Source organism: Mirounga leonina, unplaced genomic scaffold (assembly GCF_011800145.1).
Source record: "Mirounga leonina isolate KUSES-001 unplaced genomic scaffold, KU_Mleo_1.0 Mir_150, whole genome shotgun sequence".
In the NCBI taxonomy this organism is placed as follows: Eukaryota; Metazoa; Chordata; class Mammalia; order Carnivora; family Phocidae; genus Mirounga; species Mirounga leonina.
Window position 1 is genome coordinate 21,211,975 of NW_023270374.1, and position 26,180 is coordinate 21,238,154.

At 59.3% G+C, this 26,180-nt stretch overlaps 2 protein-coding genes across 7 annotated transcripts; one reads left to right on the plus strand and one right to left on the minus strand.

Annotated features, from left to right (window-relative positions):
• Window positions 1-2,579: 2,579 nt before the first annotated feature.
• On the plus strand, window positions 2,580-14,155 carry SLC4A11 (solute carrier family 4 member 11). 4 transcript variants are annotated; one of them, XM_035005971.1, is made up of 20 exons: window positions 2,580-3,450; window positions 5,264-5,308; window positions 7,513-7,665; window positions 7,802-7,851; window positions 8,135-8,366; window positions 8,450-8,531; window positions 8,715-8,838; window positions 10,157-10,372; window positions 10,459-10,552; window positions 10,671-10,796; window positions 10,879-10,992; window positions 11,081-11,213; window positions 11,510-11,583; window positions 12,006-12,267; window positions 12,343-12,449; window positions 12,537-12,705; window positions 12,798-12,971; window positions 13,152-13,347; window positions 13,431-13,600; window positions 13,702-14,155. In XM_035005971.1, the coding sequence occupies exons 2-20, from the start codon at window positions 5,278-5,280 to the stop codon at window positions 13,763-13,765; spliced, it is 2,571 nt and encodes an 856-aa protein (XP_034861862.1). In that variant the 5' UTR covers window positions 2,580-3,450; window positions 5,264-5,277; the 3' UTR covers window positions 13,766-14,155. The 4 variants fall into 4 exon arrangements, with proteins under 4 accessions (XP_034861862.1, XP_034861861.1, XP_034861860.1 ...); XM_035005970.1 differs by lacking the exon at window positions 2,580-3,450 and adding an exon at window positions 3,573-3,709; XM_035005969.1 differs by lacking the exons at window positions 2,580-3,450; window positions 5,264-5,308 and having other exon boundaries at window positions 6,139-7,665.
• Window positions 14,156-15,668: 1,513 nt separating this feature from the next.
• On the minus strand, window positions 15,669-25,900 carry ITPA (inosine triphosphatase). Of its 3 annotated transcripts, XM_035005974.1 has the most exons (9): window positions 25,786-25,900; window positions 23,697-23,754; window positions 23,538-23,602; window positions 22,827-22,900; window positions 21,760-21,791; window positions 21,372-21,487; window positions 17,508-17,584; window positions 16,577-16,673; window positions 15,669-16,141 (listed from the first exon to the last, which is right to left on the minus strand). In XM_035005974.1, exons 1-9 carry the CDS (start codon window positions 25,849-25,851, stop codon window positions 16,079-16,081), a joined length of 648 nt encoding a protein of 215 aa, XP_034861865.1. In that variant the 5' UTR covers window positions 25,852-25,900; the 3' UTR covers window positions 15,669-16,078. The 3 variants fall into 3 exon arrangements, with proteins under 3 accessions (XP_034861865.1, XP_034861866.1, XP_034861867.1); XM_035005975.1 differs by lacking the exon at window positions 16,577-16,673 and having other exon boundaries at window positions 25,786-25,899; XM_035005976.1 differs by lacking the exons at window positions 16,577-16,673; window positions 17,508-17,584.
• Between the last annotated feature and the right edge of the window lie 280 nt (window positions 25,901-26,180).

A 26,180-nucleotide genomic window follows, 5' to 3' on the forward strand; every position in this document is an offset into this window, starting at 1 on the left:
AGGATGGGGCCCACCTGAAGTAGAAATAAAAGGATTTGGTTCCACAACCGAGCAGTTTGGGGTGAGAGGGAGGGAACCTAGGGAATCGGGTCCCCCATTAGGTGCAGCTGGAAAACCAGAGTGGCAGTGGAGGATAGAGGGCTTCACTGGCTTGAAAGCCCCTGGGAACCATATGTGGAGACATCAGTTGTGCTTTCCACTTGTCACAGGTTCGTTGTGCTTTCCACTTGTCACAGGTTCGTTGAGCACCTACTGCGCTGGGTGCTGTGCTGGGGAAAGACACACAGCCTTGCTCTCAGGGAGCTCGTAGTCTGGCCCGGGAGATGGGGCCCAGGCAGCAAACTGAGGATGAAGAAGGCCATGCTGCAGCGAGGGGCCACGGGGGTCTGTGAGGGAAGGAAACAGCAACTACTATGGATGGTGGGAGCGGGGACGGCCTCCCCCACCAGAGCCGAAGGATGAAGTGAGCAGTGGTAAGGGCTGCAGACACCCCTTCCAGGCACCCACAGCAGGGAGATGGCTTTGCTGTGTTTGTTTGTTCGTTCGTTTGTTTGTTTGTTTCTAAACACCAGGAGAAGCCGTTGGTGATGGAGAATGGATAGGGGTGGGGGCAAGTCAGAAGGCCAGATGGTGGACCAGGCTGGAGGTGAAAGGGGGCAGAACTGTGCTCTGTTCTGAAGGTAAACCCAACAAAATTTGCTCATGGATCCAACGTGGATGCACTGGGGCGACTCCCGGTCCGGAGCAGCCAGGTGGATGGCGGACTTGGAAGCTCTGTTTTGCCTGGATTTGCTGAGAATTGCCTATTAGCCATCCAGGCTGGGGGGAGGGAGGAAGGACTTGCGGCGTGTCGGGTCCGGAGCTCAGTGACAGGAGTCACGCAATCTGATTGTTGGCTGTGACTGCAAGAGAGCCGTGGGTCCAGCTCCGACAGAGGAGGAGGGGGAGGGTGGTGCTGGGCCCTGCCAGGGGAGGGGGGAGGGCCTGGCAAAAGAGCTGAGGCAGTTTCAGTGCCGGAGCGGGGACAAAAGACATATGAGGGGGGTTGAAGAGTAAGAGAGGGTGTGGAGATAGAGTTGCAGAGAAAAGTCTGGAGAAATGTGGTCTGAAAGCACCGCTGAGGAATTGGATGGTTCCTGGAGGAGGAAGGGAGTTCAAGGAAGTGGTTTTTTGTGTTTTTATTCTTATTTTTGTAAAGATTTCATTTTTAAGTAATCTCTACACCCAACATGGAACTCGAACTTACAACCCTGAGATCAAGAGTCACATGCTCCACCTGCTGAGCCAGCCAGGCGTCCTCTAATTTGTGTTTTTGAATGAGATATACAGAGTTACTTCTCACTCCAGGTTCTACAATCTATAAGCCTAAGAGGCTTACAGGGGAAACTGAGTTGAAACTCCTTTGGAAAGCCATTAAGTGCCTTGTGGAACCCAGCACTCAGGTCCACAGCCCAATAAAGGGAGCCCAAGGAAGGGGAATGAGACGAACTGTGTGTACCTATGTCTGGATCCCTAACTGCCTGCCCGTGTAAGGACCCAATGGGGCACAGGCAGGGATACCTGGGGCACCTCTATTTGCCCTCGGCCTCTAATGCACAGAAGGCAGGTGGTGGGTGGGAGAGCCAAAGGAAACAGCTTCTTGTGTTGGGGGGGGTGGTCTGCGGAGTTCTGGGGCTCCCTCCAGGGCAACTAGGGGAACAGAACCTGCAGAGGCAGATGGCAGGAAGCAGGGAAGGGCTCAGTGGCAGTTCCTTTGAGAGTCAGGTCCATCCACCACTGCGGGGAGGCCTTCCCTGTGGGCTAAGCGGTGGGGTCCCAGATGAGGGAGGAGGCTGCCCCTCCAATCCAGGGTGGCTTCCTGGAAGGCGGGTTGGAAGGTCTGGGTGTTTGGGAACTGGTGCTGACACAGGAAGACAGATGCAGAAGCCTAGGCATTCCCAGATGTGAGAGGCGGGCGGCAAAATAGGTAGCTTTTCTAGGGGTCCAGCCCTGGTACCACCCACCCTATCCAACCTTGCTTTCTGGTAGCCTGTCTGTCCTTCAGCTCCTCCTCAACCCCCCTCCTGGGGCCTCTGGAAGTCTATGAAATGGTCTGAGGGTCTAGCTAGAGGATATCTAAGGAAGATCCCAAGGGTGGAGTGCAGGGTTTCCCCAGGAAGACCCTGTGTGTCTCCTTCCAGGCCCTGCTGAGCCCCACAGAGAACATGCAGCCAGCCCCCAGCTAGTCCTCTGAGTCTGGTAGATATCTTCTGCGGCATCTCCTCTGGTAGTAAGGAGTAGCGTGCTCAGAGCCCTCCCGACTGCCGGGCCGTTCATCTGCAGAAGGATGCCCCCATGGCTTCCCTCCCAATGCACTATCTTGCCGGGAGTGGAAACCGATAGCCGAGCTCACCCGGTCTGTGCACAGGGCTCCCCCAACGCACCAGGAGCCCTTGGGGGCTGCAGAGCAACGCCTCCGCGGAGGTGGGCTCGCCCTCTGCTTGCCCATCCCGCCCTCTTCCAGGCCTGGGGGACAGTGGCTGAGGACTCCTTCCCAGCAGGAGGTTAGGGGGGGATCGCTGCTAGTCTTAGGGCTGGCAGCCAGAGTGTGGAGGGGTGGGGGTTAACACTGGTGGGGAGAGTTCCTGAGTCCAACTGGGGCTCAAAGGCCGTGGAATCGTTTGCTGAGAAGACACCGAGGGTCAGGCCAGGGGTTCATCGCATGGGCTGGATTTGCCTGACCGGTCGTAGTGGACGCGGGCCTGCCTGCGCGCAACACCGCCTCCCTACACTAAACGCTCGCGCTCTCTCTCTCGCTCTCTCTCTCTCTCTCTCGATTCGCAGAAGACCAGGCGCTGGCGAATGCACGTCCCCGGGTCGGGCTCCCCCCTGTTCGGGAAGGAAAACCGGGCGGCCGGGCTACCTTGGGAAGGAAAGAAGCCGCGAGCCAAGACCTTGACCCAAGAGAAGGCCGGGGGCGCACAGAGGCCAGAAGAGAAACCTCGAGGCGCACAGCGAGCCAACCCGACGCCGCCGAGCCGGGAGCGCCGCTGGCTCCGCGCACTAGGGCGTAGCCCAGGGAACGCGCGCCGGCCCATCTAGTTAGTCGGGGCGTGCTTCCTGGAGGAGGAGAAGAAGAGTTTACCACTCGAGCGACTGGGATGAATGGAGGGGGCGGGGCAGCTGGCAGGCTGGGCCTTGCCGAGGCCCCCTGCCGAGCCGAGGGCGGGGGGCCTGCAGCGCGCATAAAGCTGACGCTCGGCGAGTCCTCCGGCTACCCGCCGCAGAGGCACAACTTCGTGGGTCCTTGGGCCCGTCGAGCTTCTTCCCAGAAACTTCCCAGCCCCGCCCAGCCCCTAATCCGGCGACGCCTGGGCGGGCACGCGGGCGCGTAGGAGCCCGACCTACACGTTCTGGCGGAGTCGCCCCGGGCTCCCGGGAGCAGCCTGCTCGGGACCGACAGGAGCGCGGGTGAGGGCGCCGGGCGGGCGGACGGGACCCCGCCCAGGGCGGCACCGGGGCGGGGCGTCGAGCGGCATTAGGACCCAGGCGCGGCGCGGGGGTGTGTCGCCGGCTCCGGCCGCTGGCCCGCCCCAATCGCCAAGCTCGGGGTCCCGGAGATCGGGGGGTGAGGAGCCCGGCTGTGCGCGCATCTGTGCAGCCGTCTGGCGGCCGATCGCCGGGGCCATGGCTGCGGCCACCCGGCGCATGTTCCATCTCCAGCCATGCGGTGGGTGCCTAAGTCGGCAGGCGCGGCGGGGACGCGGCGGGAGGGCCGTCCGTTCTCCGCAGCGAAGGGGTGCTAGGCGGGGTCGCGGAGCCGTCGGAGCACCGGGGGGAACGCGGCTGCCGCCGGCCTGCAGAGGCCCCAGGCCACGGTGGGCGAGGGGGTCGTGGAAGCTTCCCAGGCCTGGGGTCAGGTGTGAGTTCGGCGGAGAGGGAGGGAAGGCCGGGGGAGTACGAGGGTGGCGGCGGGAGGCCCAGGGAGCCTCGTGGACACTGCGTGCTCGATTTAATAATGCCCTCTCGCCGACTTGAAATGCGGTAGCCAGTGGAGGAGTGGGGAGTGGAAGTGGTTGGGACGGATCTGTGGGGTCCTTAGCACGGGTACGCTGCCGCCTCATGCTACGTTCTGCCGGGACACCTTCTCGTCCCCGCGCTGCGGAGAAGCCTGCCCACTCTTAGGGATCCGGGGGCCTCCGACTGCCCCCTGCGAGGCCGCAGCAGCCTTTACCTCGCGGCCCTGACGCCTGAGGGCCAGCCTGGGGTTTGTACGGCCATTTATTTACCTGCACGTGGGGCGCCCGGGATGAGAGTAAGGTGTGCACCACCCCCACCCTTCCGGACCCTCGTCACCCTCGTCCTCTGTCCATCCCTGCAGCCTCGGATGCTAGCTTTACCGCCCCCGCCCCTCCCCTCTGGATGCAGCCCGGGCTCCCGTCCCGCGCGTCCGTCCGCATCCTGCCCCCCGACCCCCAGGGTCTCCGAGTCTGGAGGCGCTTTCCTCTCGTGCACGCGGCCCCTCCTGTCGCTTCCTTCCTCGCACGGAGCGGCACAAACAGTCGGGACGATCCGGGGCCCGGCCGGGTGAGCGCGCCCGGCGCTCCCCGCTCCCCAACCCCTCCCCGCCCCCCTCGCCTTCTCCCGGGAGGACCAACGGCTCCGCCTCCCAGGAGGCCCGGGACGCGGGTGGCACCGAGGGGAGGAGGCGGTTGCCAAGTCGGCCCCCTGTGACCCCGGGCGCGTGCGGTTGGGGGCGACTGCACATGTGATGGGTGTTGATGGCCCCAGGGACCGATGTGAGAGTGAGAGGCGCTATGTGCGGGCAGGAGGCCCCCAGCCCAGGTGCTGGGCTTGGCAACGAAACGAGGGAGGCCAGGGAGGCCGGCCACTACATGGAGGGTGGAGGGACGGGCCCCCTCCCTCCAGCCCTGGCGGCCGGTGCTGAATAACACAGTCCACGGTACTGCACGGGTACTGTTAATAACTCCTGGAGGAAACGGTGCTGGGAACGTCTCCCCCCACCCCACTTGGCCCTTTCCCACTTGGGCAGACCGTAGCAGATTGGCTGAAGAGTGACAGGCTCGGCTTCCTCTGGCTCCGTAGGGGGCCCCTGCCTAGTGCGCCCCTGCTCTTATTCCCCCCAGGTTGGCCTGTATTGGGTACCTGGGAAGGGTAAGAAGGCGTCAGCATGGTGGGTGTCGGGTGGGGAGCAGCTGGGCACAGGAGACTGTCCGGGGCTGGTTGGTGGAGCTGGTAACAATTCTTGGGCTTTTCCTTACAGAGTACTCCTCTAACATGTCGCAGAACGGGTACCTTGAGGATGCAGGTGAGTACCTCTGGGGGGGGGGTGTGTGGAGAGAGCTCCTTGGTCAAAAGTCTCTAGGGGACCTGGTCCTGGTCCCTCCAGCTGAGTACCCATGGCATTGACCGCCCATCTGGGGGCCTCTGCTGGTGCTGGGATGCCTTTAGAGCTTCCCGTCCAGGAGGTGGTGGTATGGTCAGGGGCGGACACGGACAGGTCGCTCCCGTGGTCCTGTGAGGGCAGGCAGTTCCCTCTCCTGGGCTCTGTGGACCATCTGGTGACCTGCCTTGGTTTGCGTTAGAATGCTCTGGTTACTGGGCCAGCCTTTAGGCCATGTCGTATATGCCCACATCCCTCAGTCCCTGCCCAGCCCAGCGAGGGAGGGGGCTGCCATTGTCCCTCTAAAGCCATGTAACCGGACCTTTCCCCGCTTCAGCTCTCCTGCTTGCTCCAGACCAGCTCTCCCCCTCTCTGTGTCTCGGGGATCTCCTGTGCCCAGACCTGGAGCCTGGCCTGACCATCTGAGGGGTGTTCAGTGGGATGGTGCTTGGACAGAGTGGTGATAGGCTCTGACCCAGGGCCCCCAGGGCCTGGTGACTGCGGGGGCCAGGCTGTTGGCAGGTGGGTTAGGTGTGTGGTTGGGCTTACAGGATGGACGTGGGGACATGGCCTCCTAGGAGCATTGCAGGGACCTGGTCGCATCAGCTGGGCAGGTCCTAGGTAGAGCCCAGAGTAGGGGAGAAGGGGGCAGTGTGAAGGGCAGTGCCCAGGAATAATGGGTGCTGGTGGGGGTGACGGAAGGGAGGCTAGGGCAGGTGGGGACTGGGGAGGAAGGGGTTTTTCGTGGACATGAGCTCCATGACAAAAATGGGAAGGACATCTTTTGACTCGGGGCTCTGAGTGCAGTGCAGACCCAGCACCTCCTGCCTGAAAGGGCCCAGGCTGAGCACAGCACACTGGGGGAATGGGGCCTGGGGTGTGCAGAGGAAAGTGGCGGGCTAGAGTGGAAGTGAGTCAGGGTGAGTCACTGGCTGGCAGGTTTAGGCGTGCTGCTGACCTGTCCCCGGCCCTGCACAGGTGTTTGTCAGGCATCCTTGGGGGTCTGGGCTCCAGGAGCCCCTTTCCTGGGAGCACTCCCAGGTGGTGAACCATAGGGACCCGCAGGACAGTCAGGAAGGGGTGCCGGCAGGGCCCTAGGAGGACCAGCCGCAAGAGGAAGCTTCTGTGGAGCCTGGAAGAAGGCCCTCTGGGGAGGGAGGCCCTCTGCTTGGAGCATAGCACTGGCTTGCCTGGGGTGTCGGCCTGCTGGCCTGAGGACGGCCCATCAGAGGTCGGGAGTGGGACCGGGCCTGGCGGAACCGGGGGTCAGGACGAGGGTAGCAGGCCTGGCCCAAACTGCCATCCCAGAGCTCGCGAGGAGCCCAAGCAAGGGTGGAACATTTGCATGTCACCAGGAAGGCTTCCTCTAGAGGAGGGGCGCTGGGGCTGGGAGCCGATGGAGGAACTAAGGCCCACCCAGAGAAAGGCTCCGCTCGGAGAGGGAGTCCCAAGGTGCCACGACACTCCTCCTGCCTGCCATTGGGTCCCCCCTCTCAGTCCCTGACTGTATCTCTGGCTCCCTTACTTCCTGGGCCTTGTCTGCTGTCTGGACCGAGTCTGTCAGCCTTGATGCTTCACCCCCCATGCCCTCCCAGAAAGGAAGCACTCTGAAACCCTGTGCCAGTAGGTGGGGAGGGGCCCGGACGCCACAGTAGTTCTGGCTTCCCTTGGGTCCCAGCTAGGGAGCCCGGCAGGTCTGGGTCCTGTAATCTGGGGGCTCGGGGAGGGCAGAGGCCAGTCTTAACTCATCATTGCACCACCTACCGGGCCCAGGGTTGTGGAATGACCATATTTTTCTGTAGCTGAGAGGCTACACATGGGTCGGAACAGTGCAGGGCCCTGGTTCCTGCAGCTGAAGAATGTTGGAGAAAGCCGTTGGGTGGGGGCTGCCAGCTGGCTGCCATACTCTGATTGGGGCTGGGCTGGGACTAGACATTCGGCCCACCTGGGCCTGAGGCTTCCTTCCTGGCCTACAAGAGGCCTCCCTCACCACTCACTGAGTGCACCAAGGGGGACAGCCCAGGGGCGCCCCTGCTCCTTGGGCTTGGAGTCCCTCCCTCTGGTGTGTAGCACTGACAACCGGGTCCTCTTTGGGGGGGGGTCTCTCTCGGTGGTGGTTGGGTCTCTAGGCTACCTCAAGTGTGAAATGGATGATGCCTCTGAAACCCGTGAGGAGAGCCTGGGGGATGAGGCCTTCGACACGGTCAACTCCTCCATCGTGTCTGGCGAGAGCATCCGTTTTTTTGTCAACGTCAACCTCGAGGTGCAGCCCACCCAGGCTGGTATGGGGGTTGCAGCAGGGACAGGCTGGGGGGGGGGGCGGGCAGGGGACTGGGGGCTGGGCAGACACGGCCCCACGCCACCAAGAGAGTCCCGACGAGGTGGGGTGGCCCCCTGAGCCCTCCCACTTTTCCCTAGCCGAGAGTGAATCGCCTGGCGGCTGTGGGCTCCTACACACCTCCCGCAAGGTGAGTGGCCCGTCGGCGGGACAGGACACCTTTGCTCCTGGGCCACCCACTGGGGGTGGAGGTGGCTGCTTCCCTGGGGTAGCTCACACCGCACAGATATCTCCCGCTAGCCCTCGACCCGGCCGTGGGGGCCAGCCAGGCTGGGCCGTCCCTCTCGGAAGGGGTGCTGGTCCTGGTGGGCAGGGGCTGGGGCAGCCGGGGCGCACCACGGAGGAGGGTCCCAGGCCATGACCGCGGATCTCCCTCACGGGCCTGTGTGCTTCTGTGTGTGCGGTCCCCACAGTACCTGAAGCTAAAGAACTTTGAGGAAGAGATCCGGGCACACCGGGACCTAGATGGCTTCCTGGCCCGGGCCAGCATCATCCTGAACGAGACGGCTACCTCGCTGGATGACGTGCTGCGTGCCATGCTGTGCCGCTTAGCCCACGACCCCCACAACACTGAGCCTGACTGCAACTTGGACCTGTTCATGGCCATGCTCTTCACCGATGCCGGGGCCCCCACAGAGGGGAAAGGTGGGGCCCGGCTCCCCAGTGGAGCACGGGAGCTCAGGGAGGTGGGCTGGCGGGCCCTCTGACCTCCTTCGCTCTGCCCTCAGCCCACCTGCTGTCAGATACCATCCAAGGGGTCACTGCCACGGTCACGGGGGTGCAATACCAGCAGTCCTGGATCTGCATCATGTGAGTTGCCAGGCCACCACGTTGTCCTCCCCAGTGACAGCTGGCCCACCCAGTTTGGGGGTGGAAGGTGTGAGCACTCCCATCAGAGGTCACTGGGGGGTCAAAGTCAGGGGTTCCGGGGGAGGGGGAGCCCAGCTCCCATGGTGGCAACCATGCGCCGTGTGCCCTCCCCGCCCCTGGCAGCTGCACCTCCAAGGCCCTGCTGAAGCGACATGTGTGCATCAGCCGTCTGGTTCGCCCGCAGAACTGGGGGGAGAATTCGTGTGAGGTGCGGTTCGTCATCCTGGTGCTGGCCCCGCCCAAGATGGTGAGTAGGGGTCTGGGGGTGGCTCCGTTTCCTGAGAAGGAAGGTCCCAGGTTACTTGGCCCTCTCCCTGGGAGCATCTGCTCCATGTGCTGGGGGATCCCACAGTCCGGGCCCGGGGGCCTCGTGCTCACGCTGTCCTTCAGATCTGCCCCCCACGTCTCCCTGAAGCATCCTTGCTAGGTCCTCATCAAGCCCTAATTTCCCCCGAGGTTGCCCAAAAAGTGGTATTTCCTTCTTGGCTGAAAAGAGATACTTGTTAAAATTAGTATTATTCCAACGTGGGGGCTTTTCATCGGTCTACCCCAACCCCGATCCTTCTTGCAGGTGGCTGGCTCTATGATTTGCTGGCCGGGGATCCCCAGTTCTGCCTGGGCCATGTACCCCCTGGTCAGGGGCACATCTTGCCCGTGTGGGGGCTGAAGCTAATATGGTCTGGGGAGTCTTCTTTGAAGGAAACGGATTTCAAAATCATAAATAGAAAATGGCGAAGGCCCCTCCCCAGGCCTGAGAAGGGCCTTCATGCTTAAACTTCCACTAGCTTCTTGACGATTCTGCCCCCTTAGGCAAAGCAGGCTCTGAGGGGAATGTCCCTCCTGGGGAGGTTACAGCGCTGGGGAGAGCGGAAGTGGGCTGCGTGTCGGGCAGAGGGAGTGACAGCTGGTGAGGCGGCCAGAGCCGTGGAAGGGGCAGCATCCCAAGGGCCGAGTGGCTGGACTCCTGCCTGGTGACAGGCGCCAACCAGCCCAACACCTGGCTCTTCCTCTGGAGAGCGAGCCTGTTCTAGAGCGAACAGGAAAGCAAAGCGTGGGCGGGACGGGCCTGGGACGACGGCTCTGGGCAGCACGAAGGGGTTGTCGTGGGGGAGGCTGGGCCCGGAGTTCATGGACAGAGTTGACTTTGGTCAGGCAAGAGGGAGAAGGCTTGACAGGCCTGGAGCCCCTCAGAAAATCAAATAAACCGGCAGACGGTTGGGAATACAGCTAGGGAAGCGGAGCTGGGGAAGATTTGTGTCCATCATTGTGATCTCATTATCCACGATGATGCAGGTTTGTGTTCCTTGGGACAATACCAGTACCTCAGTTTATAAGAACTCATGAGTTTATTAAGGAGATTCAGAGACTTGATGGTGGTTCTGGTGATCTGCTGACCTGGCGGGAATCCTGGCCGACTCCGCTAATGCTTGACTCTTGGGGGACAAAACTTGCTGCCACTTCACAGTGGGGGGCACCTGCCCTGTGCCTGGGACTATCGGTGATGGGCAGGGCGGGGGATCCCCCAACTCTCCAGGAACTGCAGGTGTGATTTCTTCTGCCCCTAGAAAAGCACCAAGACTGCCGCGGAGGTGGGGCGCACGTTCGCCACCATGTTCTTGGACATCACCTTCCGCCAGAAGCTCCTGAACACCCGCACGGAGGAGGAATTCAAGGAGGCCCTGGTGCATCAGAGACAGCTGCTCACCGTGGTGAGCCAGTGCCCAGCCCTCGGCGCCAAGGGCTACAACATGAACTCCATCTGCAGACACAGACCCGCACAGGTACGGCGGGGAGGCAGGTCTGGGCGGCTGCGGTGACACATAGGCCATGGGCTGCAGAGCTGACAGACATCTGTCCCCTTCCCCAGCCCCTGAAGCACAAGGACTTTCTCCCTGTGGGGAAGGGCATCCGGGAGGACATTGCCCGCAGGTTTCCCGTGTACCCACTGGACTTCACAGACGGTACGTGGCCCTATGGTCCCCCACCCCCGCCGGAGCTCAGCCTGTGGCTTCGGTCCCAGGACAACACATGGGCCTGTCCTGCATCCCCAGCAAACTTCCTGTCCTGTCCCATCGCTAGGCATTATTGGGAAAAACAAGGCTGTGGGCAAATACATCACCACCACCCTGTTCCTCTACTTCACCTGCCTCCTGCCCACCATCGCTTTTGGGTCCCTCAACGATGAGAACACGAACGGGGCCATCGGTGAGGCAGGGGCGGGAGGCTGGTGGGGGCGGGGCGGGAGGCCCAGGGCTGCGGCACCCCCTGACCCCCCCCACCTCCTCAGATGTGCAGAAGACCATGGCGGGGCAGAGCATCGGAGGCCTCCTGTACGCTCTCTTCTCAGGGCAGCCGCTCGTGGTGCTGCTGACCACCGCGCCCCTGGCCCTCTACATCCAAGGTGCCGTGGCACTGGCGGGGGAGGGTGGCTCCCGTGGTCCCCGGCCCCAGCCCAGCCCTGACCAGCCCCCTCGTCCTGCTGCCTGCAGTAATCTGTGGCATCTGTGGTGACTACGATCTGGACTTCAACACCTTCTACGCGTGGACGGGCCTGTGGAACAGTTTCTTTCTCGCACTTTATGCCCTCTTCAACCTCAGTCTGGTCATGCGTCTCTTCAAGAGGTGACAGGGCCTTCCCCAAGCTGCTGGGACCCTCAAGCAGGAGGGAGACCAAGGCCGGGGATCTGGGTCAGCCTCCATGCCGGCCTCCGAGGCCCTGTAACCCCAAAGTGGCTGCGGTGCCCCCAGCGTATCACTGCCCCAAGAGAGAAGCGTGGGACCCTGGGCTTCATGGCAGGAGGAGGTTGGGGGCTGTGCAGAGGCTCAGGGAAGCCTTCCCCCCCCCCCCCCCCCCCCCCCCCCCCGCCGGTTCCCCCCCATTTGATGAGGCATGACACCCCTCCCGCCCCCCCCGGCAGGTCGACAGAAGAGATCATTGCCCTCTTCATTTCCATCACCTTCATGCTGGATGCTGTCAAGGGCATGGTCAAAAGTGAGTGTCTAGCCGGTGGCCGCCTGCTGCAGGGGAAACTGAGCTGAGCTGGGGGACTATGGGCTGTGGCCAGGGCCGCCAAGCAGCATGCAAGCTAAGGCTCCTTCCACGGTCCAGGGTGCTCTCGGGAGCTGTGACCAGCAGAGAGCAGCAGTGCCAGGTGCTGGAGGGTGACAGGGCTGACCCAGGCAGGATCAGAGGCACGGGGCCAGGTGTGAGGCACTGTCAGAGATTGGGGCGGTGGGTGGACAAGCAGGTCAGTGGGGGCCCTCCTGGCTGACAAAGGCGACCCTCTCCCTTCCCTGTCCCCCCCAGAAGCCCTTTCTCCCCTCGGGGGCCCCCTCTCCCCCGCATCCAGGAGGGAGCTGGGCCTCAGCCTCCTCGAGCTCGGATGGCTGAGGCCTGCTGGCCTGTATCCACAGTCTTCCAGAAGTACTACTATGACCACGACTTCGGGAACTATTATACAGACAGCACTTCCCTGGTGAGCCTGCTGGGCCTCGGCACCAGCCTCAACACCAGCCTCCACACTGCCCTCAACACCAGCCTCCTGACCCGCCCGCCCCAGCTGACCTCCATGAGCCACCACGCCGAGCACCCGGGCCGGGAGACCGCCGTGCTCAGCCTCCTCATCATGCTGGGCACGCTGTGGCTGAGCTACACCCTCTACCAGTTCAAGAAGAGGTGAGGGCGGCCTACGGGCGAGGGGAAGGAGGCACAAGCCCCAGGCCGCACTGATACACCCACCTGTGTCCCCAGCCCCTACCTGCACCCCTGCATGCGGGAGATCCTGTCAGACTGCGCCTTGCCCATCTCGGTGCTCACCTTCTCCCTCATCTCCTCCTACGGCTTCCGGGAAATCAAGAGTGAGTTGGGGTCTGGCAGGGGGTGCGGTGGGGTGGGGTCACCCCTCGAGGGTCGCAGGCTGGAGCAGGGGCCTGTACCTGCTGCAGTGAGCCAGTTCCGCTACAACCCCAGCAAGAGCCTCTTTGAGGTGGCCGAGATGCACTCCCTGTCCCTGGGGGCCATCGCCAGCGCCATGGGCCTGGGCTTCCTGCTCTCCTTGCTCTTCTTCATCGAGCAGAACTTGGTGGCTGCCTTGGCGAATGCCCCAGAGAACAGGTGTGCAGGGCTGGGCAGGGGAGGGCTGAGCGTGCGCCCGATCCTGCAAGGGGCCTCGGGGATCCGGCCACACGTGCCCCCGTCTGCTGCAGGCTGGTGAAGGGCACTGCCTACCACTGGGACCTCCTGCTCATCGCCGTCATCAACAGCGGGCTGTCTCTGTTTGGGCTGCCCTGGATCCACGCTGCCTACCCCCACTCCCCGCTGCACGTGCGGGCCCTGGCTTTGGTGGAGGAGCGTGTGGAGAACGGGCACATTTATGAGACGTGAGTGCGGGCCGGGTCCCTTGAGACCTGAGGCAAGTCATGTGGGCCCTGAGGTGGGGGGGCCCTGGGCCCCATGGGACCCAGGCAGGGAGCGAGCCCGGGGAGCCCCATGTGAGCCGAGGGGGGACCCGGCCCCATGGACCAGGGCCGGAGGTGAGCTGGTGCCCTGGGACCACACAGGATCGTGAATGTGAAGGAGACGCGGCTGACCACGCTGGGCGCCAGCATCCTGGTGGGCTTTTCCCTCCTGCTGCTACCCTTCCCGCTGCAGTGGATCCCCAAGCCCGTGCTCTACGGCCTCTTCCTCTACATCGCGCTCACCTCCATCGACGGCAACCAGCTCTTTGAGCGCGTGGCCCTGCTGCTCAAGGACCAGGTGAGTGTCCGGCCCTGAGAGTGAGGGCTGTGGGGCGGGTCACGGCTCCAGGCCTGCCCACAGCGGGTCCCTGCCGCCCGCAGACCTCGTACCCGCCCACCCACTACGTCCGGAGGGTGCCGCAGAGGAAGATCCACTACTTCACGGGCCTGCAGGTCCTGCAGCTTCTGCTCTTATGTGCCTTCGGCATGAGCAGCCTGCCCTACATGAAGATGATCTTCCCCCTCATCATGATTGCCATGATCCCCATCCGGTACGGGCGGGCGGGCCGCGGCGGCAGGGGGTGGGGGGTGCCCTCTGCCTCTTGCTCTCCGACCCAGTGCTCACCTTGAGGTCTGCTCTCCCTCCGCCCAGCTACAACCTGCTGCCCCGAATCATTGAAGCCAAATATTTGGACGCCATGGATGCTGAGCACTGACTGGGGCCCTGACGTGCAGGCCCCGGCCATATCCCCTTCGCTCGTCTCTCTGGCTCTGCCCAGGCTGACTCTGCGGCCATGCAGGGGGGAGGTATGGGTGTCCTCTGGGGTGGGGCTCTGTGCTGCACCCCGTCCCAGCTGTCCCATCAGGCCTAGGGCATCTAGGCATAGGAAGGGGGGTGGGTGTTCCACGGTAGGTGCCCATCCCTGTCCCCATTAGCCTTTCGCTTGGGTCAGTAACACTGCTCAGGGCAACTTCTGTCCAGAGTAGGACTAAGCAGGACGGATTTTCTTTTGATAAAAGAGTCAGATGTCTGAAAGAGAAACCATTTCCTTGATTGTGTAAGGAACTTGCTGTATGCACCCTAGAGAATAAAACTCCTGTTTCTACGCTTCCATCTCTGCTGTCCTGCCCTGCCCCAGCCTCAGGGCCACCAGAGAATACGAGTCGGATGTAAAGGGGAGGCGGAATAAAAAGGACCAGGGTTTGTTGAGTGCCACAGGCCGTCACCTCCAGCCTCACACCGTGGATGTTGGCCCAACAGGGGGCTGGGGAAGATCCAGGAGGCCCTGGCGCTGCGGGGTTGCCAGGAAAGCTTGCAGGGGAGGTGTTGTTCTGGGAAGAGCATGTGCAACGGCCCGGAGGAGAGGGCTTGGGGCCGGTGCCGAGCCACGGCTGGTGGAGGAAAGACGAGCGGGTCTGGCAGCCCTGGGCCTGGGCTCACGGAGCTCAGAGCCACTGTGGTGACGAACGCCCTGTGTGGGGTGGGGCAGGGGCTGCACCCCGCACCAAGGCACGCATAGTGGTGCTGAACAGAAGTGGAAGACTCGGAGGCCAGGATGTGGGGATTGGTTCGATGGAAGGGAGAAGGGGCTGTGTTCCTGGCTTGGTCACTTGGTGGTTGGCCAGAGGCCCCATGACCTACCTTACAGGACTTTGGCTTCCCCAACACACCAGAGACCAAGGGCGCAGATGAGAGAAGACATCTGCTACCTCTAAACTGAAAAGGACTCACATCTAGATACGCTAAGAATTCCTGCAAACCCAACAACAAAAAAAGACCAGGACTCCAACTCCAATAGAAGAGGCAAACCTGTGAGGGGGCAGCAGGAATGCTCGATGCCCTAGGTCACCTGACAAATGCAGCCCCAAGGGGGCTGGCATCGTCCACGTGGAACTGGCAACACTGAGCCTCCCAAGGCTGGCCGGCTGCCCGCGTGGGGGGGTGGGTACCCTGGTGCATGGGTGGGGGGAGGGGAGGACCAGGGTGATGCTCCCCGGTAGGTGGGCATGGGGACAAGCATGTTCATGGTGTGGGTAGGGATGGGTAGCAAAGGGGGACAGTGTCCTCTAGGCCTGGGACATCACTCTAAGAGTTGATAGCAAGCACAGAGGGCTGCCCGGCCCTAAGCTCCATGTACCCACCCCATGCGTGCGGCATGTGATCCTTTGGGGCCCCTTCCCCAGTGGCCTGGGTGTTCCCTCCAGGGAGGGCTGTATCCAGAATCACCAGGCGGGGAGCAGACGAGCCCCCAGCACCCCACGTCTGAGCCCCAGCCAGACAGCCCTTCCGGGGGTTAACAACCCAGCGGAGCCCCACAGGCTGCTCTGTCATACTGAAATAGAGCCCACCCCCCAACCCAGCAAACACCACGGAGGCAGCTGGGTGGTGGCCTCCCTCCGTGGGGGGCAGGCAGCATGTGTCTGGCATGGAAACGGTCAGCTCACGAGCTGAAACTTGAAGAACGAGAAGAAAGATGCGATACTCCAGCGAGCAAGGTCATGCGGACACCCTCGGCTGCTACCCTCGTCCCATCGTCGTTCCCCGCCACCCCCCCACCCCCCCAGAGGTTTCCTGCTCCTGCGCAGAGATTCAGGAAACACACAACTGCCTGGGGCAGGTTTCAAAGCTGATATATCCAGTTTATTCTGGAGGAAAGTGCCTTCCAGTATTTTTATTTCTAACCCTTTAAAAACGTCGAGGGCGATTTGTGGGGTTCTTCCCGAACCCTCGGGCCTGCTGCGGCCAGGTTCACAGCCCAGGTCCTTTCAGGATCCCAGGCCAGGAGGCTGTAGGAGGGCCCACTGAATCCCCGAGGGCCCCAAGTTTCTCCCAGCTGAGCCAGCTGCTCCTCCAGGGCTGGTGAGGCTGTCTCAACCCCCCCGCCCCAGGAAGCAGTGATCCGTACGGCAGTACTTGGAGGGCTGCCCGTCTGATGGCGGAGGTGGCAGGCTAGCCTTCCCCAGCTCCCCGGCCGGGGCAATCACCACCAACTACCGGGGGAGCGAGGCCGCCGAAGTACTTCTGCAGCTCAAGCAAGGCCCGGAAGCGATGGGAAATGGTGTTCTTCTCCGCCTTGGGCATCTCTGCATACCTGAGGGGTGACAAGAGCAGTTCAGAGGTGCCCGGATTCAGGGGGTGCGCTTCCCTCACCCGTCCTGGAGCCCAAAGCTCAAGGAGTCGCCAGGAAAGGGTGGTGGGGCCCCCAGCTCCTGGCAGCCAGAGTTAATTTAAAAAAAACAAAACAAAACAGAGAGAGGGGCGCCTGGGTGGCTCAGTCGTTAAGCGTCTGCCTTCGGCTCAGGTCATGATCCCAGGGTCCTGGGACCGAGCCCCGCATCGGGCTCCCTGCTCTGCGGCAAGCCTGCTTCTCTCTTTCCCACTCCCCCTGCTTGTGTTCCCTCTCTCGCTGTGTCTCTCTCTGTCAAATAAATAAATGAAATCTTAAAAAAAAAAAAAAAAAAAAAGTTTTAAATTCCCCTGTAGGTGGAAACCCGTATTGACGAATGTGGAAGGATGTTAGACTTGCCCAATTGTGTCCAAAAGTCGTTACGGGAAGCCAGAGACAGGGGGACGAGCTGCATGTTTGATCAGCTTTGTCATCTGTTGACAGGAAACAGTGGGACCTGCCGAGTAACACGACAGTCTCCTCTTGTGTACTGCGGGGGTGGTGCGGGACAGCCGGCCGGTGGCCCCTCCTCCGTGTCAGGCCTCCAGTGAGGTGAGGACCACAGCCCGCCTGGGTGCCGCCGGCCTGGGCTGTCCAGTACGTGGCCACTAGCCACGAGTGGCCATGTACGTTGAAATCAACCGCAGTTGAATCAAACTACGTTCAGTTCCTAAGTCCTACTGGATAGCCACGTACTGGATCGAACAGTGGAGAAACAGAGCCTTTCTCGGTCTTGCGTTCCTGGATGGTGCTGCTTCACGTCGTCCTCAGCCCTGTCTGGCTACTGTGAGGCCTCAGGCCACGCTCCCTAGGGGCCCCTCAAGCCTGGAACACTTGATTCCAATAATGGCCAACATGTCCAGTGCAAACAAGGGGGCCGAGGGGTCAGGGGGAAGTAATGAGGACATTTGGCACTGGGGTGGTTTCGTGCGGTGCTGGAAGTATTAACATTTTCCCAAACTACACAGGGAAGCCAGATCATCCCACGAAACGGTCAGGTTTAGATGTGACAAGCCAAGGGCAGAGGGGAAGGCACTCGAGTCACGCAGCTGCTCTGTGCGGAGCTGGAGCCCAAGGGCCCGGAACTCCCAGCTCTGCCTGCCTGCTTCCCGCGCTGGAGAGCAGCCCACGCGGATTCCTCGCGTCCCCCCCAGCAGAACCGCCTTCAGCTGCAGCAGCAGCCTACGGCCGGCCCGCGAATCTGCACGCCTGCGCTCGGGCGGGGCGCCCAGCCAACCCGCACCGCGGCTGCCCCAACCCCACCGCCCCGGAAGAAAACGGGGCTCCTTACGTCTGCTCATATCCATCAGGCTGAAAGCAGGGATCCCAGCCAAAGTCTCGGCAGCCTCGGGGCGCCACGATCTGGCCCTGCCAGGGGAGAGGGGGGGGGAACAGGTGTATCACTGGGCACAGAGGAAATGCCCTAGGAGGAGGGTGGCCAGTTTGAGTCTGGCTAGTTTATGTACTTGGTTAAGCCCCAGGTATTCAAAATAGACGGTTTCAAGAAGTCCGCGGTACCTGCACGTTCGCTGAATACATAAATAAAAGGCAGTGGGCCCGCTCTCCCTGCACACACACACACACACACACACACACGGCTCTCCCTGCGCGCGCACACAACACTCTCCCTGCGCACACACAAACACACGCTCTCCCTGCGCGCGTGCACACTCTCCCTGCGCGTGCACACACGCACACCTCTCCCTGCGCGCGCACACAACACTCTCCTTGCGCACAAACACACGCTCTCCCTGCGCGCACACACACACACACCTCTCCCTGCGCGCGCGCACACACCTCTCCCTGCGCTCGCACACACAGCTCTCCCCACGCGCGCGCGCACACACACACACTCTCCCTGCACACACACACCTCTCCCTGCGCACGCACACACACAGCTCTCCCTGCGCGCACACACACACCTCTCCCTGCGCGCGCGCACACAGCTCTCCCCGCGCGCGCGCGCGCACACACACACGGCTCTCCCTGCGCGCGCGCACACACACAGCTCTCCCTGCGCGCACACATACACACAGCTCTCCCTGCGCGCGCGCACACAGCTCTCCCTGCGCGCACGCACACAGCTCTCCCTGCACGCGCACACACAGCTCTCCCTGTGCGCGCGCGCGCACACATGAACCACAAACCTGATCAGCCCACTGACACCCCTGGGCCGCTCTCCCTCTCTCTACAGCTCTGACAAACTGTGACCTCACTGAAGAGAGTCAACTTGGAAAAACTGACAGAAAACATGTTCTCTGAATAGGAAGTTACGAGGCCCTGAACTATGCACACAAGCCCTATGACTGCTACTCGCTGTTATTACGTTAAGTGCAATAAACTGCTGCATTTCTCAAACTACAAAGGAGGCTCTAACAATTAAATGAAGAAACAGAAATTACTCAGCACACTGTTCAATACATAAATGAGCTCAGTAAATACCGACTGCAATAGGCAAATTCCAACAGGAAAATGTTACAGAGAACCGATTTAATTCAGCACCAATCAGCACCGTGAGATGTCATGTTGCCTTGAAGGTTAAAAAATAGTAATTTTAAAAATACAAGGGAGGAGGGGCGCCTGGGTGGCTCAGTCATTAAGCGCCTTCGGCTCAGGTCATGATCCCGGGGTCCTGGGTTGAGCCCCACGTCTCAGCAGGAGTCGGCTTCTCCCTCTCCCTCTGCTCCTCCCCCTGCTCGTGTGCGTGCTCTCTCTCTCAAATAAAATCTTTTAAAAAATAAAAAATACAACGGAAGTGGCAAAAATGGGCATTAGCCACGTAACTGCCAAGTTGTTCGGCCCAAAGGCAGATTCCACTGGTGCCGGTGGGGAGCCGCGTGACCAAGGTCCATTACTGAGCCACTCTGAACCTCGCCCACACCACAACTGGTTTTCTGGTTCAATCTGCAGTGGGGCAGGTAATGTTCTCAGCACTGGAGCCGTACCAGGCCTAGCCTCGCCCTGGTCAAATGGACCTCTTAAGCAAAACAGGCTTTACACCAGTAAACAAAAGAACGATTACAAAATGCAAAGTGCCTTAGAAGGAACAAACAGGGAGCTGGGCTCAAGAATAACAGGATGGAGTGACCTAGATTGGGAGCTCAATGAGGAGACACTTTGGCCACATAAAGTGATCGGCAAGAACGCTCCAGGTGGAGGACACAGCTGGTGCTGGGACCCAAGATGGGGATGGGCTCGGCATAGGCGTTGTTGCGAGGACAAGATGATGGGGGTCTGGAAAGCGTGAGTGAGGACAAAACGAAGAGAAACAAAGCCACCTCAGGTAACGTAGGGGCTAGCAAGCCACAAAGTGCTTGAAGCTGGGGAGACAATCGGGAATAGTGGGGACCCCAACAGTGGGTCACCCCAGTGACCAGGCCCCATCGGCAGGGACTACGGTTGTTCACACTTCTGATGTTTTAGAGAACATTTCTGTGAAAGTAGCAGACATCTAGAATTAATTTTTAAAAATGTAACCCAGCGGGGCGCCTGGGTGGCTCAGTTGGTTAAGCGTCTGCCTTCGGCTCGGGTCATGATCCTGGGGCCCCGGGATCGAGACCCGCATCGGGCTCCCTGCTCGGTGGGGAGCCTGCTTCTCCCTCTAACCCTCCCCCTTCTCATGTACTCTGTCTCTCTCATTCTCACTCTCTCAAATAAATAAATAAATCTTTAAAAAAAAAAAAAGTAACCCAGCAATTAGGACGCGGCCATCCTGGTTCTGCGTGAACATCCAAAGGCACCGAGCACGGGATCTCAAGCTCGGATCGCACTGGTACGCCTGTGCTTGCAGCAGCAGCGTTACTCAGCCCGACGGGGACGCAATCTAGGTGCCCATGGGCAGATAAACGGGCAAAACAAATGCACAGATACATACAATGGCTATTATTCAGCCGCAGTAAAAAGGAGGGGTTCCGTCACCTACCACACAATTCTGTGCACGCTATCACACAAATGATCCTGGGAGGACATTATGCCAAGAAATAAGCCGGCCACAAAAAGACAAACACCGTGTGCAGGATTCCACCTAGACGAGGGGTCTGAAGTTGCCAAACTCTTAGAAACAAAAGCGGAATAGCAGTTGCCAGGGGTGGGTGGGGAGGGGCAAGGGGGAGCTTTTATTCAATAGGTATAGTTTCAATTTTTTTTTTTTTTTTATTCATGAGAGACAGAGCGAGAGAGAAAGGCAGAGGGAGAAGCAGGCTCCCAAGGAGCAGGGAGCCCAATGCGGGACTCGATCCCAGGACCCTGAGATCATGACCTGAGCCGAAGGCAGACGCTTAACCATCTGAGCCACCCAGGCGCCCGGTATAGTTTCAATTTTGCCGGACGAGAAAGTTCGAGGTCTGTGGCTCAGCAGTGCCCATATAGTCAATACCATTGTACCGAACTCGTAACAGTGGTGAAGATGGTAGTTTTATGTTTTTTACCACTATTAAAAAAAAAAAATGTAACCAGGCAGGGCATCATGAAATGTCTATGGACAGCTCCCAGTGGAGACTCTGGGGCGGGGCTCTGTGGGCTACTCAGGACTCTGGATTTTATTACGAGCAGAAGGAGTGATGGGCCAGAAGGCATCGACCCGGACACGAGGAGGAAACGGCTGCCCTGCGGGGGAGCAGGCCAGCCCCGAGGGTGGTGTGGACCCTGCAAGAAGCAGCTGAACCCAAGCGTCTGATAGGCAGGCGGGGCTGTGCTGAAGGCTAGCTGGGGAAGGAATGAGCTGGGGAAAGTTCAATTCTACAGGAACATGAGAAGTTGGAAAGGATGTGAGATGCTCTAGGGAAGTCGTCACCTCAACACTTGGACAGGGATGGGAGCTGGAAGAAATTTGGGCTGTCCGTGCAGCTCCGGGAGCGGTCACCTTCAGCTTCCACATCTGCTTCTCAGGAGGGGACACAGTGCAGAGCTCTGGGTGGGCCAGGCCTCAACAGCCATGAGTCACCGTGTATCTCTGGAACACCAGCCTCAGAGGTCAGATAGATTTCAGGATTGACAGCACTCCTAGTTGTGATGCTCAGGGGCATGTCTGGGCAAAGCTCTGGGAACTAACTGACCACGAGCCCTTCCCACCATCCGCCTGCCTTAGACCCTGGGCCACTGGCTGGAGCCGCAGCGCCCTCTGGCGGCCCGCGGGGGAGGCAGCGCGGGTACGCACCAAGGTCCGGCCCCTGAACAGGCGCACTGGCTCGCTGGGGTCCCCGGTGCTGAGTGCGAACGTGCAGAGCGCGTAGGCAGACTTGTCCTCGAACCCAGCCAGGAGCTGGTAGAGACCTGCGGGGACGGTGGGGGGGGAAGGGGGAGCGTAGTGATGTCTGTGCAGCTCAGCTCCCAGCCTTACTCCCCACCCCTGAGGCCCTGGGAAGCCACCCAATTTGGGGAGCTTATACATGTCATCGGATAGGTTTTGTGCTTAATACCCTGGAAATTGGGTGATGGGGACATGGAGCTCGTTATTCGATTCTACTACTGTACTAGTTGGGACCCCTCCCCCAGACTACCTCCGGATTCTCCATTCCCAACAGCTAGGGAAAAGAGATTAATACCTTCAGGCTTTAACTTGTCCAGAAACCACTTTCTGCAAGAGAAATAAAGGTGAGTCAGACACCGGATACAGATGGAGCTTCCTACCATCTTCTCTGGGCTGCACCCCCTCACCCCACCCCCAGGATTAGAGCCCCAGGACAGCCAGGGGGCATGATAACAACTCAAAATGAAGAGGAATAATCCAATAGGAAAACGGACGGAAGTAAACAGGCAATGCACGAAGAATTAATAAAACCTATGAAGGCCTCAACCTCATTGGTAATTAGAAAAATGTAAATTCAGGGGTGCCTGGGTGGCTCAGTAGGTTTAGTGGCTGCCTTCAGCTCAGGTCATGATCTCAGGGTTCTGGGATCAAGCCCCACATCAGGCTCCCTGCTCAGCAGAAAGTCTGCTTCTCCCTCTCCCTCTGCCCAACCCCCATCCTACCGCTTGTGTTCCCTCTCTCTCAAATAAATAAAATCTTAAAAAAAAAAAGGAAAATGCAAATTCAATCCAAATGTGGTAACATTTCACATTCCCCACATGGCAAAACATTAAAGTCCTAGTACTCAGTGCTGGTGAGGATACGGAGCAACACATATGGGTGCTACTGCCTTGGCGAACATACAGGCAATCCAAAAGTTCAAGATAAACGTGTCCAAAACCCAGCAAAAGCACCTCGTGCCTATGCCCTCCCACCCCAGCCAGGAGCATTCAAAGTGAGATATGTGTACCCAAGAGATACACAAAGGCCATCTGAGGGTGTCCAGGGCACTGGATAGTTTCAAGGAAATCCATTTTCAGATCTCAACTTCCTTATTTCCTTTTTCCTGAAACTGATCTGCCACAAATGTACCTCTCCAGCAGGTGGGTTCCACCGGCCTATCTCCGCTTACACAATCACAGTCTCACACTTTACAAAAGAAAGGCATGCCTCTCCCCGACCCCTAATCCTTCCTCAGGACAATGTGAAATATTGGTATTGACACCAAGACAGTGAACGACCCACAATATCAGGTAACCAATCATTTCGAAGTTCAGGTGATTTGGGGGCCAGGGCCCTGCGGGGGGCGGGGGGGGGACTCACATGTAGGGGCCAGGGAGGCCCCCGAGGGCATTGAAGCACAGACAGGTGTCCTCCACCAGTACAGGCCCCCGTACCTGCAACACAAGGAGGCGAAGCCCCGAGACCTGTGACCGGAGTAGGCCCTGTCCCTAACCTGAATTCCCAGGCCCGCCAGGCTGGGGCCAGGCCCAAGCTAGTTGGGATCTACAGCAGCTGCAGTTAACAGCTATAGGAAACTGCCCCTGGCTAATCTCTTTTCTTCCTTCGAGAGACAGGAACACCAAAAACTTGGAAGGTTGTAAAGCTTACTCCAGGCACAGCAACCAGAGAGGTGGGATTCACACTCGGACAGCCTGACGCTTCGGGGAAGTGTTCTTTCCCAATTCCACAGAGATGTGTGAGTGCGGGGGCAGATGTGTGTGGGGAGAATGCAGGCACTGGAATGTATGTATCTGATAATCGGAGACAAGTGTGTGCATATGTGTACGTGTGTGCGCTTACGTGCGCGTGTCTGTGTGTTGGTCTGGGGATACTATGCAGTAAAGGCTGAGAAAGAAAGGTAGTATTCCTCTGCCAACATTAACTGACCCCAATCTAGCTAGGCCTGGGCAGGTCCTTGAAGTTATGACCAATTGTGCCCACCCTATTATTCTCTGTCTGAGCCCAGCAGGTACAGCCCCCAGGAGCCCCAGGACAAGAGGAGCAAGTTTGGGACGCGCGAGGAGCAAGCACCTGGCGAGCTGCCTCCCGACACTTCTGTATGGAAATCTCATCAGGCTCTCCCTGGTACTCCGGCACTTGTTAGAGAAACAGATATACAAAGAGAGTCAGGTCACAGGGAGACAGAGAAATCAAACCATCTTTCAGAAATAAAACAAAACAGAGACATACGGTCAATTTTCTGTGCCACCAAAGTGCATGGAAACTTATCTCCCAGAATCTGAATGACCTGTTCCAAAATGAAAGAATATTTATTACCATTTGTTAACAATTCCCTGTTACTACAGAAGCTGTCACCCACCTTTCTCTTCAGGTAACTCTCCTGACAGCCCCCCTAAAGCTGAGTAAGTCAGGCCCAGGAGCCTCACTCCAGACTTCAGGGTCCCACTCCAGCAGATCAGCTCCCCCATCTCCTCAGTCTCCTACCCTCCTACTTCAGGTCTCTCTGTTGACGTTAACCCCCCACCCAGGACACCCTCTTCCCTTCTCCTGCTCCCTAAAACTCTATGTAACCTCCTATTCTGGCAATTCTCCATCAGGGGTTACCCAGAATTCAAGAGGCCTGCGAACCCGGATGGGAAAAAAAATGCCTTTATTTTCACTAACCCTTAGCTGAAATTTAGCATCTCTTTCAATTGTGAGTAAATATAGAAAACCAAAATAGCATCAGCAGTTTCTGTGACCTTTAAACCTATTAAAATCACAGATGTTGTCATATCCCATTACAGCTGTAGCAAATATCTCAAAATATTTACAACCCTATTTGAAAATTATGGTAACTACACACGGCTACATTGAATCCTTTAATGCATTAAAAAAGTGTATGTTAACTAGATCACAAATATTTATATTGAGAATTGTACTTTAATAGAATTACTTTCTTTTGTAACCCTATGTATTTTACTTTGTACATTTAAAAATACTTCCCTGAAAAACGGTCCACAGACTTCATCAGCCTGTCAATGGAGTGCCATGGGATGAAGAGTCAAGACACCCTGTTCTAAGCCAACTTCATCTAACCCATCTTCTTCGGTGAGCCTCCTCTGGCCACTCTAGCCACTTTTTAAAACATAGGAGGCCACATTCTCAACCAGACACAGAGATGGGCTTGGGAGCTGGCACCCACCATCCTGCATGGGCTCTTTTTCACGGTGGCGCTACTTGTCTGCTTGACCGGCCTGGCCTCAGGATCCCAAACTTTTTATCAGCACGGGGCTCTGGCTCTTGAGTAGGACACCCTGTACTGCCACAGAAGTGCCATCATTCCCTATGCTGTGGACAAATGAAAGGTCGGTCCCCTAATGACTGGGTCCCACTCGTCTGCCTCAACATATCTAGTGGATGTCACCCTGATTCTGCACCATGACTCACCTCCTTGGCCATGGCTGACTGAGCAGGGGCGAACCCTTGACCCAAGCAAGGCTAATGAGAGCTAATGTATGGCAGAAGCCTCACTGCCCCCTCCACCAGGAGCGAAGTAAGCAGAAAAACGCTTACTAGGAAAGGAATGAGCATCCAGAGAGAACTACGAGGACAAGATAGGCCCTCGGGAGACTCCTCAAATCTTGTGGGACATCTTAACATTGTTTTCCCAGAAGAGTCACCTAGTAGTTGACATGAGTTCCCTGTGTGTGTCTATTATTTGCAGCCAAAGGCTATCCATCCACCCGCAGAACCCTCACAGCTAGCCACAAGATTCCCAGAGTCAGGAACTCTGGGGATCTAATGCTTTCTTCACTCCTCCTCCCTACTGCACTGTGAAACCGACCTTCCAAATCATCCCCATTTCACAGAAGAGGAAAAGAGGCTGAGGACCACATTTCTGGACCGTGGTGGGGCGTGGACGGCTCAGTTTGGTTGCCTGTCCCACGCTCTGTCTCGCCCCTGCCACCCCCAGGTCGGCAGCGGGGTCTGGATCAGCTCCAGAGGGGTGTCAAGAGTCCCCGTTTGGGGTCTAGCCTAATAGATGACCTTTGGGACAGGTACTAAGGACCCGGCACTCCTTTGGTTCCCGCAGCTCCCGAGCTCGCAAGCCTGGATCTGTCAACGCCTTAATTCTATTAAAGCCAACCACCGGCCCGCTCCACTCCGCACACACGGCCATTTCGCTCAGCGCGGCCCAACCCGTTCCACACGCCCGGGTCGGCCTCTCCGTGCCCCCTCCGCCTGGAGGCCGCCTCTCCGCCCGATCCCCAGCGGGCCCTACCACCCGCTACCCCCTCAGCCGCCTACTGATCGGCCCCCCGCGCCCTCCCGGCACCTCCTCCAGCTTCTTGGCGTTCCCCGTGACAAACACGATCTTTTTCCCGGCCAAGGGGGCCGCCATGCTGACTCCCGACTGCCCTGCAGACCCACCGGAAGTCCTCTGCCTCAAGTGGCAGGCACTTCCGGCTGACGCGGAAGCGGGCGACGCAGCTTCCGGCCTAGGCTCCTGGAGCGGGGATCCTCGGGCTCCCACCGAGCGCCTAGCGTGTCCGCTGCAGCCTAGCTGCCTTCGGGCGAGAAGGCCGTCCTGGACGCCCAGCTTCCTTGCTCAGACCTTGGGGAACAGAGCGCCCCTTTTCCGGATGAGCAGCCTGGGGCGACGGGCGCTAAAAGGGAGGGAAATGGCGCGGCCCGTCAGCGCCGGAATTGCGGGGTCTTCCCGGGACTGGC